The sequence below is a fragment of the Acomys minous genome (genome assembly GCF_964271855.1).
Source record: "Acomys minous genome assembly, chromosome: 2".
Taxonomy (NCBI): domain Eukaryota; kingdom Metazoa; phylum Chordata; class Mammalia; order Rodentia; family Muridae; genus Acomys; species Acomys minous.
The window spans coordinates 19616501-19634820 of NC_140484.1; the positions used below are offsets into that span (position 1 = coordinate 19616501).

Genomic DNA, 18320 nt, shown 5'->3' on the forward strand with positions numbered 1-18320 from the left:
ACAGTCCTTGGTCTCCCTGCATCTGACTTGACAGCTTCTGAGTGGCTGAGGCATCTGACTTTGGGAGGGGAGCTGTGCTTTCTGGAGGTGGGTAAGGCAGAGAGAAGCAGGGACAAGTTAGAAGGCAGTCTTGGTTGAGCCCTGATAACCGCATGACAAGACACTGCACTCCAGAAGCCTTGGTTGAGCTCTGATAACCGCATGACAAGACACTGCACTCCAGGTTAGCTGCATCCGTGTCTGTGGTCCCTCACAACATAAATGTAAGGGTGGTAGATAGCATGGCCTCTGTTTCTCAGGAAGCCAAGGCTCAGGCTGGGGAAGAGATGCTCAGATGTATACTCACCGGCTGGCCCTCGAGCCTGTGCCCACGTCCCTACACTTTCTACCACCCCCATGTCCCCAACCCTCCCAGCTTGTGTTTTAAACATGATTGCCCTCTTTCCCAGGTTCCTCCCTCTCTAGAGGGTCTGGAGGGTGATGGCCCCTGAGATGTTGAACATAGGACCCTGGGCCCCTTTCACTCAGGATACCTAGAGCAGCTGCTGTCCTAAACAACACTGATCATCTTCCCTTCCTCCAGCCCTTCTTCTCTAAGAACTGTGACCATGTGTCAAAGTAGTTACAAACTATCTTTGGAGCTGGCAGCCCAAGTAACATCCTTGTTTTCTGCCACTTGCAGCTGGGTGGCATGGGCCTGCTGTGCCTCCGTTTCCCCACTCCTATATGTGAAGGGAAGCGGGAGAGAGTGTAAGCCGGGAAAAGCCTTTCACATGCCTGGTGCTGAGGAAACATTGGCTTTCTCCCCGCATCTGTACCTAAGTAGCTTCTTCCCTGCACACAGACTTGCCCAGGATTCCTGGACACATGCTGTGGTCCATGTTCACACTGGTAACATAGCCTCGCCAGTAGACGTACACACATGTCTATGCCCTGACAATGCCTCCTGTCCAGGACTGTCACGTGCCAGCTGATCCTGAGGACTCACCTCCTTTTCCTTTTGCTTCTGTTTGTTCCTGTTTCTCCTTCATCGCTGTCCCTTGTGAGTGGGCACTGCCCAGGCTACTTTTAGCTCCTTCTTTGCGCCGACAACACTTGTCTAATTCTAAAATTGCAGCCATTAGCTGGATGTTCCTCTGAGGCGCACTAGACCTGAGGCTTCTCCAGCAAAGTAGCTTCCTTCCTGTTTATCTTTCGAGGCCCCAGACAGACTTTAGAGTTCTCTCAGTCATGAACAGTGGCAGGGGGTTTCACCCACCGTTCTGTGATATTTTTCCATTCTTCTAGCCATGCCCCACTGTTGGCCCTTTTGCCTGCATCAGGCCAGCGACTTGGCCACTAGATGGGTCTCCTTGCCTCTCTGCCTCCTCCACCTCCAGATCATCAGAACTTCCTCCTGATGGCCATCTTATATCTTTCTGTGTGTCCCTAATGCTTTCTGAACAAGATCCGGTGTCTTAGCCCACAGTTGCAAGCCAACCAGCTCTTCCAGTCTGACTTCCTGTGTCTCTCTCACATCCACCTGCTAGCTCCAACCAGATTATGTAGACACTTTCCCAGCATAACTTTCCTGGGATGCTCAGGCACTGCTGCTGTGGGATGGCTTAAGTTAGAAGCAAATCTTGACCTCTGTGTATTTAGTCAACATTTATTGAATGACTATAGCAGACCAAATGATTGAATTATAGAAAGGCATGAAACCTGGTCTTTGCAAAGTCCATAGTGTCCTTGAAGAGGTAGGGTACATATGGACACGTGCACTATATATACTGTGTGCAAGGCTGTGTAACCTAGGTTTTGGCATGGACAGGACTAAGGCCTGGGGCTGTCTGGGGAGGTTTTCAGGGAGATAGCCTTGGCCCAGGCCTTGGAGAGATTTATAGAAATGAGAGTCCCTCAAGGTCAGAGCATGAAGGAGCGAGCACAGTGAAACACGGGAGCGCATGGGAGTCTGCGAGCGTGTTGGGGTGGGCTTGGCTGTGAGGTGGAGATGGAGGAGGGCAGTGGGTTCTAAGGCTGAGGATACAACTGGGCATCAGAACGCAGACTCTGGTGTGGAAAACAATGGCACATTTCAGGCACAGTTTATCAAAGACTTGAGTTCCTCTGGGGGCCATCTTGAAATATGCAACTGTGGTGTGCTAGCTCCTGCAAAGGGCATAAGGTAAGAATGGAATTCTAATGTCCAAAAGGTGATATTCTGCTGTGTGCTTAAACGACCAATAAATTATCTTCCAGGAAAATCTTAAAAGACTAAGAGACAGCATCACTCGAAGACAGAGAGAGAAGCAAAAATCAGGAAAGCATGCAGGTAGGTGACTCCTCCGTGCCCGCCATCACTCGGGGATGGTCATTGTGGCCACACTTGACTCTCCCTTCTGCTGTGGCCTGAGCAGACAGATGGCTTGGCCAGGCTCGGTGTGCAGATCCATGTCCTACAGTAGACAGGGAGACCCTTTGAGATGACAGTTTTGTCTTGTCCCTTCTGTAAATGCTGTACTACTGGAAAAGACATCCCCTGCCCAAATATAAGAACGGATACACAGAACTCCCCTCCCACCAAAGAGGATAATTATATCTTCTCTCTTGGCTCCACCCTCGCAGTTAAGAGAACATAGGCACCAACAGAGCAGAGAAAGCCCCACTTTCATGAGAGTGGGCAGTCTTTATCACCAGCGTCTAAAGATCCACTCTGTGATAGTAGGGCCAAGAGTGACTGTTACATCCACTGTGGATGGGCTCTTCTGTTCCCTCCAAGTCTCCCATGACACCATCCACATGACACCATGCATCCTGAGCAAGGACTAAGAGTCTTCAGCAGATTGGGCCTCTGTGCTTGACTCTGGCCAGCTCTCTCATTTTCCTTATTCTCTGTTGCATGGACCAGGATTTCCTCAGTCTTATGTCCTGGCCATGGCCCAGCATCCTCCCTCCCGTCTACCGTAAGCTCCATGGTAGCAGGGACATGCATGTTTTGTACCCTGCTGACTCCTCAGCTGTAGTACAGTCCTCGTGGCGCTCCGGAAGTCTGCGTTGGAATTAAGGGTTTCAGTCAACCGTCTGCTGACAACAGTCATTCCACGCCGTCGCCGCGTATCAGCAGCCAGCTCAAGAAGAAACCCAGGGTCCCCTGTGTGTGTGGTCTGTTAGTTTATGAGCTAGCTGTCCTTTAACTCGTGTAGGTGTGGTTTTTCCATGATGCCTAGCATGGCATTTTTCCGAAAGCAGTTAGCTTAGAGAATAGTAATGATTTTGAGTATGTAAGGGAGAGGAGTCGGGGAGCTCAGCCTAGCACTGTGCTTTTTTTTTTTTTTTTAGTATTTAGATTTTAAATGTATAACCCACCTCCCTGGGATGGGAGGTGGGGGCATCATCATGTCTGCCTACATGGTAGGGAGGAGGAGAGAGCTGACACGGTGGAAAGTCAGGCTCATGACCTGCAGTCACCTGGGCTCAGAAAACAGGGCTCTAGGTGGGAAAGGACTAAAGTGTTTTTAAAGGATAGACCGTTTGTGCACAAAGGCAGAGTGCTGATGAAATGAAATGTGTTGAGCTTTTGAGCACAGACCACATGTTGGCCCGTGATTTGTAGGTGGCTCCAGCGTCCGAAGGTGAGGAGGGAGAGGTGGTAGACTCTCGGGCACTCAGGAGTCAGTGGTCTGGCTCAAGAGCTGAGACCAGGGTCTGATAGCTCCCTCTGCCCCACCCCATCCCATCCCGGCCTGCCCCGCCCCACCCCACCCCACCAAGGGCTCATTGGAGGCATCATTGGAAATTGGGTTAGCAACCCCCACACTGAAGATCACAGAGGCACAGACATGGTCCTGGGGGCAAGCAAGTTTGGGGTTGGACTTCTGCATAGTGCTAACTGCTTTGGAACCATGGGTAAAATACTTTACCTCCCTGGGCTGCAGTCTTCATCTGCAACATGGGAAGTTAACAGGGGTGCTACGATGGGCAACCATAGGCACATCATGTGCCCTGCACAGGCCTGGCACATGGAAGAACTCTAAACCTGTACTTTTCTGTGTGTTCTCTGGTGCATAGCCCTCCAGAGTAAGTGACGGGCATAAGTCTTGAAATATTTTACAGAGTTCAGCCCTGGGTACTGTGGAACATACCTATATTCCAGCACTTAGAAAGCTAAATCAGGAAGATCACAAGTTCTAGACCCTCCTGGGCTACATTGTAGGACCTCCCCCTTACAAAGTCCACCCAAGGCTAATCAAGTCTGGGTGATGACTTCCATCCACTAATGCCTATAGTCTAAATCAGAATGATCAATGTGTAAAGTTCTCCAAAGAAGCACGCCCCTTCCGCAGCCCCCACACCTTCCCAGATCTTCTGGCATGGAATTTTGCTTTGGAGAGGGGTAATTATTTGTACTAGTTTTATGTCAGTGGCTATAATTAGTGCCATGGCTATTCAAAGATTACATTATGTATATTTGGACACTATGCTAGTTAACTTTACATTGCTGTGACAAAGAACTGATATAATCAACTTATAAATAAAAAAAAGGCCTGGGGCCAGTGAGACGACTCAGTGGGGAAAAGGCCCTTGCTGCTAAGTCTGGTGACCCAAGTTTGGTCCTCGGGACCCACATGATGGGAGGAGAGAAATACCTCTCTTGGGTTGTCTTCTGAGCTCCACGGCCATGCCATGGCACACACAACTGTTCCTGCCCCCTAAACAAAATAGAAAAGACAAGCAGGTAACTTTTGGCTTTCAGTTTTGTAGCTGTGAGTCTACAATTGGTTTCCCTGTGATGTTGTGGTCTGGGATGATGCTGTGCATCTGGGTGGGAGAACATGGAAAAACAAAATTCTCTCACAAATGGGAAAGGAGACAGAATGGGGAAAAGGACTGGAATTTCACTGTCTGCTTCAAGGGCAACCTCCAATAACCTAAAGGCCTCTCTGTGGCCTCTTAAAGTTTCTACCACCTCCCAATACCACTATTCTGGGGACCAGTCCTTTAGCGCGTGGGCTTTTAGGGGACCTTCCAGGTCCAATTCAAACAGACACGGAAGAATGACTCAGAATGGCAAGCCGTCCACATGTGGCGGATGCACATCTACCACCCCAAGAGCATCCTTGCTTTTAGTTGTTATTGTGATAAAATATACACAGCAGGGTGGAGAGATGGCTCGAGGGTAGGAGCTCTTGCTGTTCTTGTGCTGGGCCCAGGAGGTTCCCAGCACCTTCGTGATCACTTACAACGACTTGTAATTCTGGCTCTAGGAAATGTGGTGCCCTGCTCTGGCCAGCAACACCAGGCACTGGGCATTGGGAACTGGGCCCTGTCCTTTGCTGTGAGGCAGGAGATATCAGAGCAGTTGCCAAAGAGAAGGCATCATTTATGGTTGGGTAGATATGACTTATCGAACTCTGTAAACATTTACTATGAATTTACATACTGGCTTGCAATGCCCTACTCTGTGGGTTTTCACAGTGCACTCTTTGGGAGCCTCAGGGCCTCTATCTGTGTGCCTGTGGGCCACCGAGGAAAGAATTTTGCTGCATCAAAACCATTGAAAACCATTGGCACACATCTCATTGGTCAATAAGAACCTCGGGGCTGATGAGTGGCACTTCCGTCCATGAGGCCTTTTCTAAGAACCCTAGGCTGACTCAAATCTGGAAACCGGAAACTCCAGTTGTCACAGAAAATAACACGTATTTTCACTTTTTCTTCAATTTGTGTTGGAACACCAAGACCCTTTGAAAATGGACCCTCCGACACGGTCTTCAGCCCCAGGGAGTAGTTTTGCTCTTTATAGTACATGGAGTTGGTGGTGCAGGAAATCAGCTGTGTGGTGTTGCTTGTTGAATGCTGTGGCCCCACGGAGTAGACAGCCAATATTTGTGTTCTGGGTGTGTCCCGGGAGGCAGAGGCAGCTGAAGGCCAGGAAGCCCGGGTCCTGCTCCTTGCCTTATTGCTAAACCACTTCTGAATCTAGGGCTATTCCTTTCTCCAGTGTATGACTCAGTTTCCTCACAGGGATTGCAGGCACCCACTGAATGGAAAAGGCCCAAAGCACAAAGGGGTGTAATAACACAGATGAATGCACTTCAGGAAAGCTGTCGATATAACCATGAAAACTATTCCTGACACCATACCTTCAGGCAAAGAGCGGCAGTGTTTTAGAAACATTTAGCTTGTCCCTGAGTTTTATGAACCTTTGCCCTCTGGTCTTCTTTCTGTGTATTTTATTTTTCTTCTTCATAGGACTGGTGGAAAATTAACCACCTTGAAATTAATTAATCAGACTGGAAACCTTAACAAGTGTTAAAGTGACTTTAAAAAAGGATAGATTAAAAACTGAGAAAGAAGGGAAAGCATGTTATATCCGCATGGGCCCTGAGACTTGCTGTTCTCCCCATGAAAGCGTGCCTTAGCTGTGCTGTGCGCCCAGGGCAGTGAGCATGGAAAACACTTCCCCTTCAGTGTAACCAAAGAGCCTGGGACATGGAAAAAACACTCCCCATCCCACAAAGGACTGGAGAACTGGCCATCACTAGGGCCCTGGTCTACCACTAGAACCAGTTCATTGTGTCTAGTCCACGCAACTCCCACACCGCTCTTCCATACTGTTCCAGTTTCTTCATTAGCTTTCTTGGCGGGTCTCTGGCTTCAGCAGGAGGGGTCACCTTGGAACCCCTATTGCACTTGCTCCCTGAAAGAATAGAAGTGGCGAAGAGAGGCAGTACCACAGTCCAAAGCATCCTCCTCTTTAACCCTTGCTCCCATGGCTTCCGTTATGACCTGCCTCACACCCCCTAGGGAGGAAGCTGGTGGCACACCAGACATCTCACTCTGTTCACTAGAGCAAGTTATTTATTTTATGTTCCCCGGACCCTGGGGTTGAACTCTCAGGAGGGCTGAAGACAAACCACTGCAGAGCCCAGCCCTGAAGGGGTCAAATCAGCCCTGAACTGGGTAAGGACTGTCTCTCTTTATCATGTATCAGCATCAGAAGCCATGGTCTTTCTCTGCACGCAGGACTTTGGTCATGAATTCTCTGGACCACTGTCATCAGGTAGGTTGCCCATCCCATACCCCTGCACCTGTCACTCACAACGAACATAAGAGCAAGAGGCCCTTGACCCTAGGAGCAGGATCCAGTGCTAGGGTTCACCTCTCAGTTTGGTACTTCCAGATGTGCAACGGGGGCTGCAACGTCACTTTTCTGTGCTTCCATGTCTTCTGGGAATGATAGTAGTACTGCTTGTTTTTTGGGTCTTATGAGGTTTCAATGAAGCAAAAACATGGGACTCTTCAAATGAGCCTGGTGTGCAGGATGGCTTATTACCAGCAGCGGTGTTCACTATCTCTTCCTTAGACAGAGGACTAACGCAGAGAGCGAGGGTGCACTGCAGCTAAGTGGTGGGGCTAGGAGCGCAAGCCTCTCTGACGCTGACATGCATCTGCTGTCCACTCTCCACGATAGAAGAGCTCTTGTGAGAATTCCTCATGTTCTGCCGTTCCTCCCCGTACCTAGGCCACTCTGGATTCTGTGGCTTTTCAGTGCTGAAGGGGGACAAGACTCCAGGGTCTGTCTCTCTTTCTCTCCTCCAGGCCCAGGCTCTGGAGACAGGTGGGCAGTGAGCGTGAGAGACATTCGTCAGTGACAGCTGACCGGAATCTCCTTCATCCTTTTGATTGCAGATCTGGAGATCACAGTTCCAATCCGGCATTCGCAGCACCTGCCTGGGAAAGTGGAGTTTGGCGTGTATGAGAGCGGCCCCAGGAAGAGTGTATTCCCCCCCAGGACGGAGCTGAGACGTGGAGATTGGAAAACAGACAGCACATCCAGCACAGCCAGTAAGCAGCAAGCCAGGGGTGCCCTCATGCCCACATGCCAGCTGGCACCTGCAGGCCTTGGCAAACACTCCCAGGAGCCCAAGAGCTTAACTGGAACCTGATTTGGTTTTGAGAGATGTGAAAGATGTGGATTAGTTGCCCTGGGCCCTGTTGTATGATGATTCTTGGTATATTTTCTTTTTCTTTTTATAAACCTAATGATTGTCAGCATACGTGGAGAGATGCAGCTCAGCACTTTCTCTCTTGATATGTGTGTATATATATATATATATATATATATATATATATATATATATATATATATATATATATATTATATAATGTATCATATGATACACACATACACACACACACACACACACACACACACACACACACACACACACACGACAGGGTTTCTCTGTGCAACCCTTGCTGTCTTGGAACTTGCTCTGTAGACCAAGCTGACCTCAAGGTCACAGGTCTGCCTGCCTTTGCCTCCCGAGTATTGGGATTAAAGACATGCACCACTACCACCTGGCCAGCTTCCTAATAATTCTTAACATTGGGTACTTACCTAAAGTGACTTGTCTTTATCGATTGTTTAATGATCACAAAACCTCTTTGAGGTACATTCATGCCCTTTTATTTTGCTGAGGAGGAAGTTTTCAGGCTTAGTGCCCTCTCTCAGGTTGAGTATCTCACAGAGCTGAACTGGCTGAGCTGGGATTTGAACTCAGTCTGGAGCCAAGCCAGGACTCTTCACCACTGCTCCATCTTCTACTCCAGCTGTGCTAAGGTGGAGCCAAGGACATCTTATCAGAACGTAGACAACAGTAGACTCACGTTTGAGAATTTCCCCTTCTGTGCAGGCACTTCGGCGTCTAATTAGGATGCGTCTTCATTTTTAGTGAAGAAGCTTGAATGAGAGTCTGATTGTGGCAGATGATGCCTGATGTGCAGGCTTAGGGGACGGCTCTGTGTCTCTGTATCTAGGGCTGCATTTGCTGATGTGCAGGCTTAGGGGACGGCTCTGTGTCTCTGTATCTAGGGCTGCATTTGCTGATGTGCTGGCTCCACTAGCACCATACACTGAGTTTCTTGTCTGCCCTATACTTCACTGTTAGCAAAACAACTGAACAAGTGATGGAAGAGACCGAGAGACGTGTACTTCAGGACTCAGGTCTCTTAGAAGTGAGGCAGAGAGTCCACATATGAGTGCAGGTTAACAGGTAGGCTATCCAAGTCAGTAGTGATCTTTTTTTTTTTCCTACATCACAGCCTCTTTGAGAGTTTACTGTGTTCCTGATCTGTTTCCCAGAAAAACCTACCTGCCTGTACTCATCTATACACAAATCATGCACGTGTGCATGCACACACACACACAGACACACACAATTTTGCTCACCCAAGGGCACAGGTATAGATGGGGCACTTGTGACCCAGAGAGGGAAAGCATTTTCCTGAAGGTTAAACAGACAGAGAATAGCAAAGGTGACAGCAGAACCCAGCTTGCTCTCTTTCATTAATATTCCTCGCACTTGAGCTGTGGAAACAGCTCTAAAGCCCATCATGTGGCTACCTGGGAATGTAGACTGGACAGGAAGAAAACGTACACACACACACACACACACACACACACACACACACACACACACACACAATGGTGGCAACAATGGAGACCCAAAGAGAGGCTCTGACAAAGGCAACTTGGGAATTCTGACAACAGAAGCAGGAGGGAGTTAGTCCTGAGGGATCACAGACACACACACACACACACACACACACACACACACAATGGTGGCAACAATGGAGACCCAAAGAGAGGCTCTGACAAAGGCAACTTGGGAATTCTGACAACAGAAGCAGGAGGGAGTTAGTCCTGAGGGATCACAGCCTTTGGAATAAACAACAAGGCAATAAGGCAAGTGGCACTGCTCTGGAATGCATGAGAGAGGGGAGTCCCAGACCCTTCACTCCTTCACTGGTGGGGGCTCTGCTTCCCACAGCAAAAGGAGCCACAGCTCAGAAATCTTAAAGACAAATGAAGGGCTTGGTTTTTTGTTTTGTTTGTTTGGTTTGGTGTGGTGTGGGGTGTGTGTGTGTGTGTGTGTGTGTGTGTGTGTGTGTGTGTGTGTGTGTACAAGTAAGTTGTTGCCCAAAAATGGTGCTAGGAAATGCTACTTAATGACAGACCAAGAGCTTACATTCTTCTTCATGGCTACAGATCAGAGCTTGTTCTTGCTGTAGTTTCTGCTATGTAATAAGCCATGGCAAAATTCAGTTTCTTGAAATATAATCATTTATTTACATCTGATCCCACAACCTGGGCAGAACTCAGAAGGGGTGGGTTGTGTCTTCTCCTCAGTCAATGAGCAGGAGTCACTCAGATGACTACACTCAGCTGGGGCATCCAGGATGGCCCTCACATCCTCCAAGGCCTCTCTCCACAGGGCCTTTAATCCAGCAGCCTGAACTTCTTATGTGGCAAGGGGGTCTGGGATGGGGTGGGGTGTGGGGGAGCACAAACCCAGTATGTAAGAGCCTGCCAAGTTTGGGCTCCTGTCACAGTTGCTAATGTCCCATTGCCTAGAGCAGGTCGGGTGGCTGAGTCTGGAGTGCATGGACAGTGACTGGGGGGTGGAGTTCACTGCGGGGTGGGTGTCACTAAAGGTTAGTGCACTGCATTAAAATTAAAGATGATGAGGATAGCTGCTTTCACAAATCAGACAATTGCTCGTTGCCAGCCAGAAAACTGGGAGTCATCTCCAGATCTGACTATGCTATTACCAGGAAGGCACCACCTTCCAAACAGAACTAGTTCCTTGGCAGGGAGGGAGAGTGGGGGAAGCCAGACTCTGAGCTACCAGCTGCCCTTTACCCTGCGGTCACACCCTGCGAGCACCACTATTTTTATTACGGCACATCTGTCATCTCTCGGGACGCACAGAAAGACAGTTGGAGGTTAGACCGGGTTATGACTAAGTGATTAAGTCTCAGTAATTAGTGATATGTTTTAGGGAACAAAAGCTTAATTGTGGAGCGGCTGTTGACCTTCTCGTAGATTATCTGGCCCAAGGGTTATAGTATAACCGGCCATTTTCCCCCTCTCACTTAGTCACTCTCTGGAGACAGAAAGGTGACAAGAGCCTGTCTTTAGGGGCTCGTAATGGAGGAAAGCACAAAACTAGCATGAGCTGGATGCTGGTCTGCGCCTTCTTCCCTGATGACAGCAATGTGGCCTTGCCTTCCTCTCTCTAAGAGCAGTGCATGTGGGCCAAGACCAGAGACTGCTTACCAACTAGGCAGCCAAGGGAACTGTGGGTCATTCACAAGCCCAGAGCAGAGACCATATGGGGGGGGGGCAAAGTTTAGAGCCAAACACTGTGGTTAGAGGTTTAGAAATTCCAAGGAAAGGGGTAGGGGGCAGGGTTGATGCGTGTGAATTTCCAGCCATGTGGCCAGTGCCTGTGAATAGTCCTACTTCTTGCTGATGGATAAACCTCAGTCTTTAGACTTAGTTCCAGCTGGTTAGGGTCATCGGGTTCTTTGGGAAAATACTAATCTCACTCGTCAGGGTATCTAGCAGTCCAGCAACAGCAAATAGCACATGCGGCATAGGACGAACAAGCAGCCGCCTTATCCTCTGTCTGTCTCCTCAAAAACCTCCCTGAGTGTCCTGAAGCCCCCGAAGCCTTCTCTCTCTGGGCTCTTGTATTTATACCCGCTCTGAGTCCTCAGAATTAAACTATCTACAGCAGACAAAGACCATGCCCAGCACAAAAATGCTATTAGCTATGGATAAACTAAGGTGATCTCATATCCTACACTAAGGATTAAAACAAAAAACATGTTTACATTACATAAACTGAGTTTTTAAAGAGACCAAAACTTCCACACTGGGAAGGTTTGAGCCTTGTTGATAGAAGTTCGTTGGAGGGTAGGAGAGAGAACCTTTTGGTGGGTAAGCTGGGTTATGAGTGATAATTGAATAGAAAGAGACTGGTCATGTGTTCCCAATAAACAAACCAAATCCTGTGTCTTAGAGAAACATTTTGACAGATTTAAAAATCTGCACTGAAGGCTGGAAAGATGGTTCAGTGGTGTAGAACACTTGTTCTTCCAGAGGATCAGGGTACAGTTCCTAGCACCTACTTGTGGTTCACAGCCATCCGTAATTCCAGTACCAGGGGACCCCCCTCTTCTGACCTTGAGGATACGAGCACACATGTGGTGCACACATAATGCAGACAAAACACTAAGACATAAAACTAACTAAATAAATACAATAAACATGCTTTTAAATCTGGAGCTGGAGAGATAGATGGCTCTGCACTACTTAATAGCACTTGCTATTCCTATAAAGGATCCAGGTTCAGTTCCTAGCATCCGTATGCCATCTGACAGCCATCTATAACGTCATTTTCAGGGAATCTGACACCCTCTTCTAGCTTCTACAGACACCAGACATGCACATGGTACTAGGCATGTCAGAAGACAAACACACACATGAAATTAAAAAAATAAATATTTTTTAAAAAAATTGCCTAAAAAACAAAAAACAAAAAACCCAAAAAAAACCTGTAGCCAGGTGGTAGTGGTGTACACCTTTGATCCCAGCACTAGGGAGGCAAAGGCAGGCAGATCGCTGTGAGTTCGAGGCCAGCCTGGTCTACAAAGTTAGTCCAGGACAGCCAAGGCTACACAGAGAAACCCTGTCTCGAAAAAAAGAAATTACCTCCAGTAACACACACTTGTAAACTTAGCATTTGGGAAGCAGAAACAGGGGGATTGCCACAAGTTTAGGGCTAGTGTGGGCTGTATCACAAGATCCAGATCAGCCATGGCTAAGGTAATGAGACTCAATCTCAAAACACAAACTTAAATTTTACAATTCATTTTCTTAGTTCTACTTGAGTTCCATACTGCTACCATTCTGAGTAACACACATTTCCAGAAAGTTCTATGGGCTGATGCTATTTTAATGATCTAGGTAATAAGTTCCTAACTGAAATTGCTTTCACACAGGCTTCCTGCTATGAGCATAAATTAGACTTTTGAGTTCATACTCTGTCGAAGCTTTTGTGGTTCTGGGGTTTGGAACCAGAGCCTTGTACACACTAGCAAAGGCTTTACTGCTGAGCCATGCCCTCAACCCTGCCTTTTGTTTGGCATTGGCGTGTAATCTTTTATTAGAAGGTTCGTCTATGTCATACGTATACCCTGGTCCTGTAATTGCTAATTAAGCAGCAAGACTACAGTTAAAACAAAACAAAACAAACAAACAAACAAACAAACAACAAAGCTTGCAGACTTAGATCAACTGAGACGCTTAGCACCTCTGCACCTCTGCTTCCATGTCTGTCAAATCAAAGCTCTAATATCAAATAGGATTTTCAAAAGGGATTAAATTGCAATCATGCTTTGGGAAGCACCCCATGGCGGTAAGCCCTGGGTAAATGGTAGCCGGTAAGCCCAAGGTGGCCATCAGAAAGCAAACTATTTTGTGTGATGCTAGCGGAAAAACTGAACTCTAATGAACTGGCTTAAGGTGGCCACGCTTTGCAGGCTCCCGTCTTTGAGGGTTGTGTACTGTTTCTATTGCTATACATAACGGAGGGCAGGAGCTCTGCATTCCATTTCCTCCTGAGAGAATCCATAGTCCAGCTGATGTGGTTTCTGCCCTTTAGGCAGCACCAGTAACCGATCGAGTACGCGGAGTCTCCTCAGCGTGAGCAGCGGGATGGAGGGCGACAATGAGGTGAGAGTCGGGACTTCTACTCTGTCCGTCTCAGGGATCATTTTATCACAAGAGAAAGAAGTTCGGGGGAAGGAAGCCACATGCAAAAGGTCACATGTTATGGGGTGCTGTTTGTATGAAATAACACAGAGGCAAATCCAGAGAGACAGAATTCGGGTTGGTGGCTGGCAGGTCTGGAGGGCGTGGGAATGGGAAGAGCTGGTCTGGGGTTTTCTTTGTAGGTGAGGAAAATGTTTTGAGATTAGACGGAGGTGGTGGCTGCATACAACTATAAATGTGCCGATGCCATTTTACTTTGCAATGGTTGACCTTAAGGCTATTATGAATTTTGCTCAGTAGGAAGGAAGGAAAGGAGGTGAGGGGGGCGGAGAGAGGAGCGGAGAGGGAGATAGGCACATCAGACTACTTAAGTCAGAAGTGGGTGTCTGCAGGAAGGAGCTGCACGAGAGTTGGGGATTCCAGGGGCAGCATCATGCTCGACCTCAATCAGGTGCCTCTGTCTTGCTATATGAAGCCATGAGATCTTCCTGTATGTCCCAGGTCCCAGGGTATTTGGTCTCCAGTTCCATCCCTGTCTGTACACTGGCATTTCCTGCATTTCCACATGGTTAGTGGCATGGTCACCAGCCAGCCAGGACTCCCCTGAGCCGAGAGGTTCAGCTGCTCTAGCATGAGGCCCCATTCTGAGTTGGCCCATGAGCATCAGTGTCTCTTCCTGACCTGGTGACCTGGTTTGAGCCCAATGGGTCACATGAGTCACCACTAACCCTGAAGACTCAGGAGACTGGGTGTTAGGGAGAGCACTCCTGCAAACTTTCAGGCAGTACTGGTGTTAGAAGACAGCAGACCATGCTTGGAGAAGCAAGGAGTTTGAGTTCAGACAGTTCATGATAGTCTAGGTAACGTCATGCTCCTTGGCAACACCAGAAGGCCATGGAAAGTTGCCATCGGCACTGGGTTGACTCTTGGTTTGGGGACAGCCACGCCTATGGTGGTGAGGGCCACCCCATTGGGTTCCATCTGTGTATGCCATTATGCTGTGTGTGATCGCCACATTTGTTTTGCATCTTGCATGCTCTAGGATAATGAAGTCCCTGAAATTACTCGAAGTCGGAGCCCAGGTCCTGCCCAAGTGGACGGAGCCCCAGTCGTGACCGGAATACCAGCTGTGACCCTTGAGAGACCCCCTAGGGTGCCCCCTCGAGCTGCTTCACAGAGGTAATGTCCAAGTCACCGTGAAGTCTTCTCCTCGCTCTTCTAGCTGTAAGGGAAAGGAGGGTCTAGGAACGTCTAAATATGGAAATACCTATAGCTGACCTACTTCAGCGTGGTCTCCTCAGTAAAAGGTGATCCTTATCCCATTGCAAATACCTACACAAAGTGACTTGTTGTTTGCTTGGCTTTGCCCTGGATTTAAAACAGTATTTATTTATATATATTTAAAATTATGAATAGGCATGTGCATCTGCAGGTGGGTATCTGCATGTGAGTCTGAGAGTGCCTGTGGAGGCCAGAGACATTGGATCCCTTGGACCCGGAGTCACAGATAGTCGTGAACCACTTGATTTGGGTACTATGAACCAAACGCAGATCCTTTGGAAGAGCAGCAACTGTTTTTATCTGCTGAACCATCTCTCCAGCCTCTTGCTCTTGATTTTTTTCCCCTTCTTTGAGATAAGGTCCTGCATTATAGCCCAGGCTCGCTGCCACCTGTCAATCCTTCTGCCAGAGCCTCCTAAAAGTTAGGCTTGCAGGCATGAACCACCGTGCTCAGCTTACTTGCTCACATTTTAAATAATATTTAAGTTCACAAGCGAAGGACATTGATATAACAGATTTTAAAATATCGTTTTTTAAGATGTATGTGTTACTTTTTTTTCATTTTTGTGTGTGCATCTGTCCTGTGTGTGTGCAGTGCCACATATGTGCAGGTGCCCATGAAATCAGAAGATGGCGTTGTTCTGCCGGAACTGGAGTTACAGGCAGTTGGGAGGCACTCAGTGTGGGTGCTGGGAACCAAATTTGGGTCCTCTAGAAGAATAGCAAGTGCTCTTAACTGCTTAGTCATCTCTCTAGCTCCTAAAACAAGTCTTAATTTTTTTATTCACACGTGTGCATATTTGTGTTTGAATGTCTTTTCCCTTGAACTTAGAACTCTGTGACTGGCTTTACTGGCTGACCAGCAAGCTCCCAGGATTTTTCTATTTGTCTCCCCTAGGGAATCACAGATGCACATTGCTATGCTCAGGTTCTTATATGGGTGATTGGGATCCAGACCCATGCCCCAATGCTTGCATTGCAAGCACTTTACACAACAGAGCCATCTTCCCAGACCTCTTAGTAATCTGTATCTGTCTCTGTCTAGTTAGAATTATACTCATAGTGTTGAATTCCCTTGGCTGTATTGTGGGTCCAGGGCTCCTCGGGAACAGGAGATAAAATTAAGAGTGACACAAACCAGCCTGGTCTGTGGGGTGGGCAAGGCTCTGAAGTGGTCCTGGGATTCAGAGTCTCATGGAGTTAAGGGGTCTGCTGCCACTCGTGGGCTTAGATGAGCGATTTAACGGTCTTGTGCCTCAACATTTTTGTCTATAAAATGGAGTCACTAGTTGAACTTCCTCTGGAATAGTAGGGTTGAGTTCTTGGCCTGTGACTGGAGATTAAGAATATGAAGATATATTTGTACAGGAAGGGAGTAGACATCTGGGGGGGGGGCTTGAAGATGAGCCAGACAAGTGTGACTCACTTGCTGATTCTCTCAAGTCTGTGTTCAGTCGGTACAGGGGCCTCTGAAGGGACGTGCTTTATGAGGCAAGGAGTAACAGAAAAAATGGTTCAAGCCAGCTAGTGGGGCATGCCAAGACCTCTGGTCTTAGATGTCCAGGCTTATCCTAGAGGGTTCATTCTTTGATGCTTAAAATACAGTGGGTGAGAAAAGAGGGAGTTTGTGCATACTTAAATGCAAATAAAGCTCATCTGTGGGGTTTGCTAAGAAAGCGCAACACAGAGGCCTTCTGTCTGGCTTTCTGGGCCTCTCCATTCCTCTCTAGTTTCACCTTTGCTATATACAGCTTTTAGTTGCTCCCAGCGACTTTCCTATACTGACACCTGCTGCATGAGCATCTGTCAGCCCAAAGCTGCTGCCCTGCAGTCATAGGCATGTCTCCCTGGTGCTGCCTGGGGGATCCACATTCGGATATTCCCAGAAGGAATGCATGTGATAACCCAGCCTGTGCCCTGAGTGTGAATTATGTTGCTTGAAAGCTGCTATGTATTTGGTGGGGGTGGGGCTTTGCAGGAGCGATTATGGTAATAAGTGCTATTATTTAATGACTGCTTCCTGTGTGGCAACATTATATCAAACACATTAAGTGCATTACTTCCTTAAGGTTCTCCAAAGCCTACTTACAATGATCACATTTTGCAGGTTGTAGAGGCTGAGGCTAGGAAGTGGGCAGAGAGATACTACTGATCTTTGAGTCATTATGTTGAACCTGGCCAAGAAAATGTAGGCATCAGAGAGGAGGCGATCCGAGAGCCAAGACTTTGCTTCTGAAGGCTGAGGACTCTGGGGCCACTTGCTTTAACTGTACAAAGATAGGAAGGAGGTGGCAAGCTTGAAAATGTAGCCGTAGACTTGTGCAGGATTTTGCCGTTAATGGGAAAGGGAAGGCAAGCAATCAGGAAAACAACCTCCAGAAACTATAGGATAGAAGCGGGGACACATCTAACTGTGGGAGAAGAGATGGGAGATGCAGCCTCTGGGAGCTGGGAAGCATGCTGTGAGAAGACAGGGAGGGCAAAGGTCTAAAACTCTGTGCTAAGCAAATGGTGGTATTTGTGGAGACCTGTAATTAACAGAACTCAAGGCTGGTGTGCATTTTGGGTTGAAAGGGATCTGCAAGCATGTGCTTGCATTATCAATACATGTGCAGGTCTCAGGACAAAATGGTGCAGTCTGTAAGCAGAGAATGAGGCGAAGCCAGTCTTGAGTGGCTGGCCTGCTGGTAGACACAAGAGAGGCCGGCTGATGTCCCCAGCTTCCTCCCCTCTGGGAACCGGCAATCCCACGTCCTCCTCAGTGCTCTCCTCTCTCTGGTGCACTCTCTCTGGTACATGGCCCAGGCTTGGCCCGTTCCTCTGCCCGTTCCACATGCCATTCACAGAGCCTCAACTTCGGCCAGCAGACAGCCTGGTGCCTCCGCCTCCATGACTACCTTCTACTTCCTGCTGTTGGCTGGGGACCCGAACTCACATGCTCCATGGTAGCTGAGATACAGCCTATAAAGCGTTGAACTCAGCAAGCTGCTTTCCACTCTCCACCCCAAGCTGATTCCTCATGAGTTCCTAAGCCTGGGGCAGAGATACCGTTCTCGCCTTTCTCCAAGCCCCAAGCCTGGGAATCCTCCTGAGTTCCAACCTCTCCTCACAGCTCCCATATCCAGTGTCTCTCCAGGCGCCATCCCTTCCACTGCCCTTCCAGCCCCTTCCAGCCCCTTCCAGCCCCTTCCAGCAGTCGTCTTCCTACGCGGTAGTGTCCCACGGAGCACACTTACCTCCCTGTGCCCAGTGGGTCCCTCCTCCACGCTGCAGGCAGGTGCACTTTGTAGAATGGAAGCAGCGGTGACGCCACTCCCTGTACGGACCTCAGAATTGGAGTCTGTGTATTTCAGTGTGCCCTGGCCATGTCCAGCTGCAGTTTGCATCTTTCTCCTGTGCTTGTCTGTCTCCCACGACTTACATATTCTGGGAA

At 48.3% G+C, this 18320-nt stretch overlaps 1 protein-coding gene across 1 annotated transcript in view; it reads left to right on the forward strand.

Moving 5' to 3' along the window:
• PIK3AP1 (phosphoinositide-3-kinase adaptor protein 1) overlaps positions 1 to 18320 on the forward strand; it is a 112648-nt gene that overhangs the window by 90033 nt on the left and 4295 nt on the right. Inside the window, exons 13-16 of the mRNA XM_084771708.1 lie at positions 2239 to 2311; positions 7672 to 7827; positions 13497 to 13567; positions 14649 to 14785. Coding sequence (XP_084627834.1) covers positions 2239 to 2311; positions 7672 to 7827; positions 13497 to 13567; positions 14649 to 14785 — 437 coding nt within the window. The remainder of the gene's footprint in view (positions 1 to 2238; positions 2312 to 7671; positions 7828 to 13496; positions 13568 to 14648; positions 14786 to 18320) is intronic.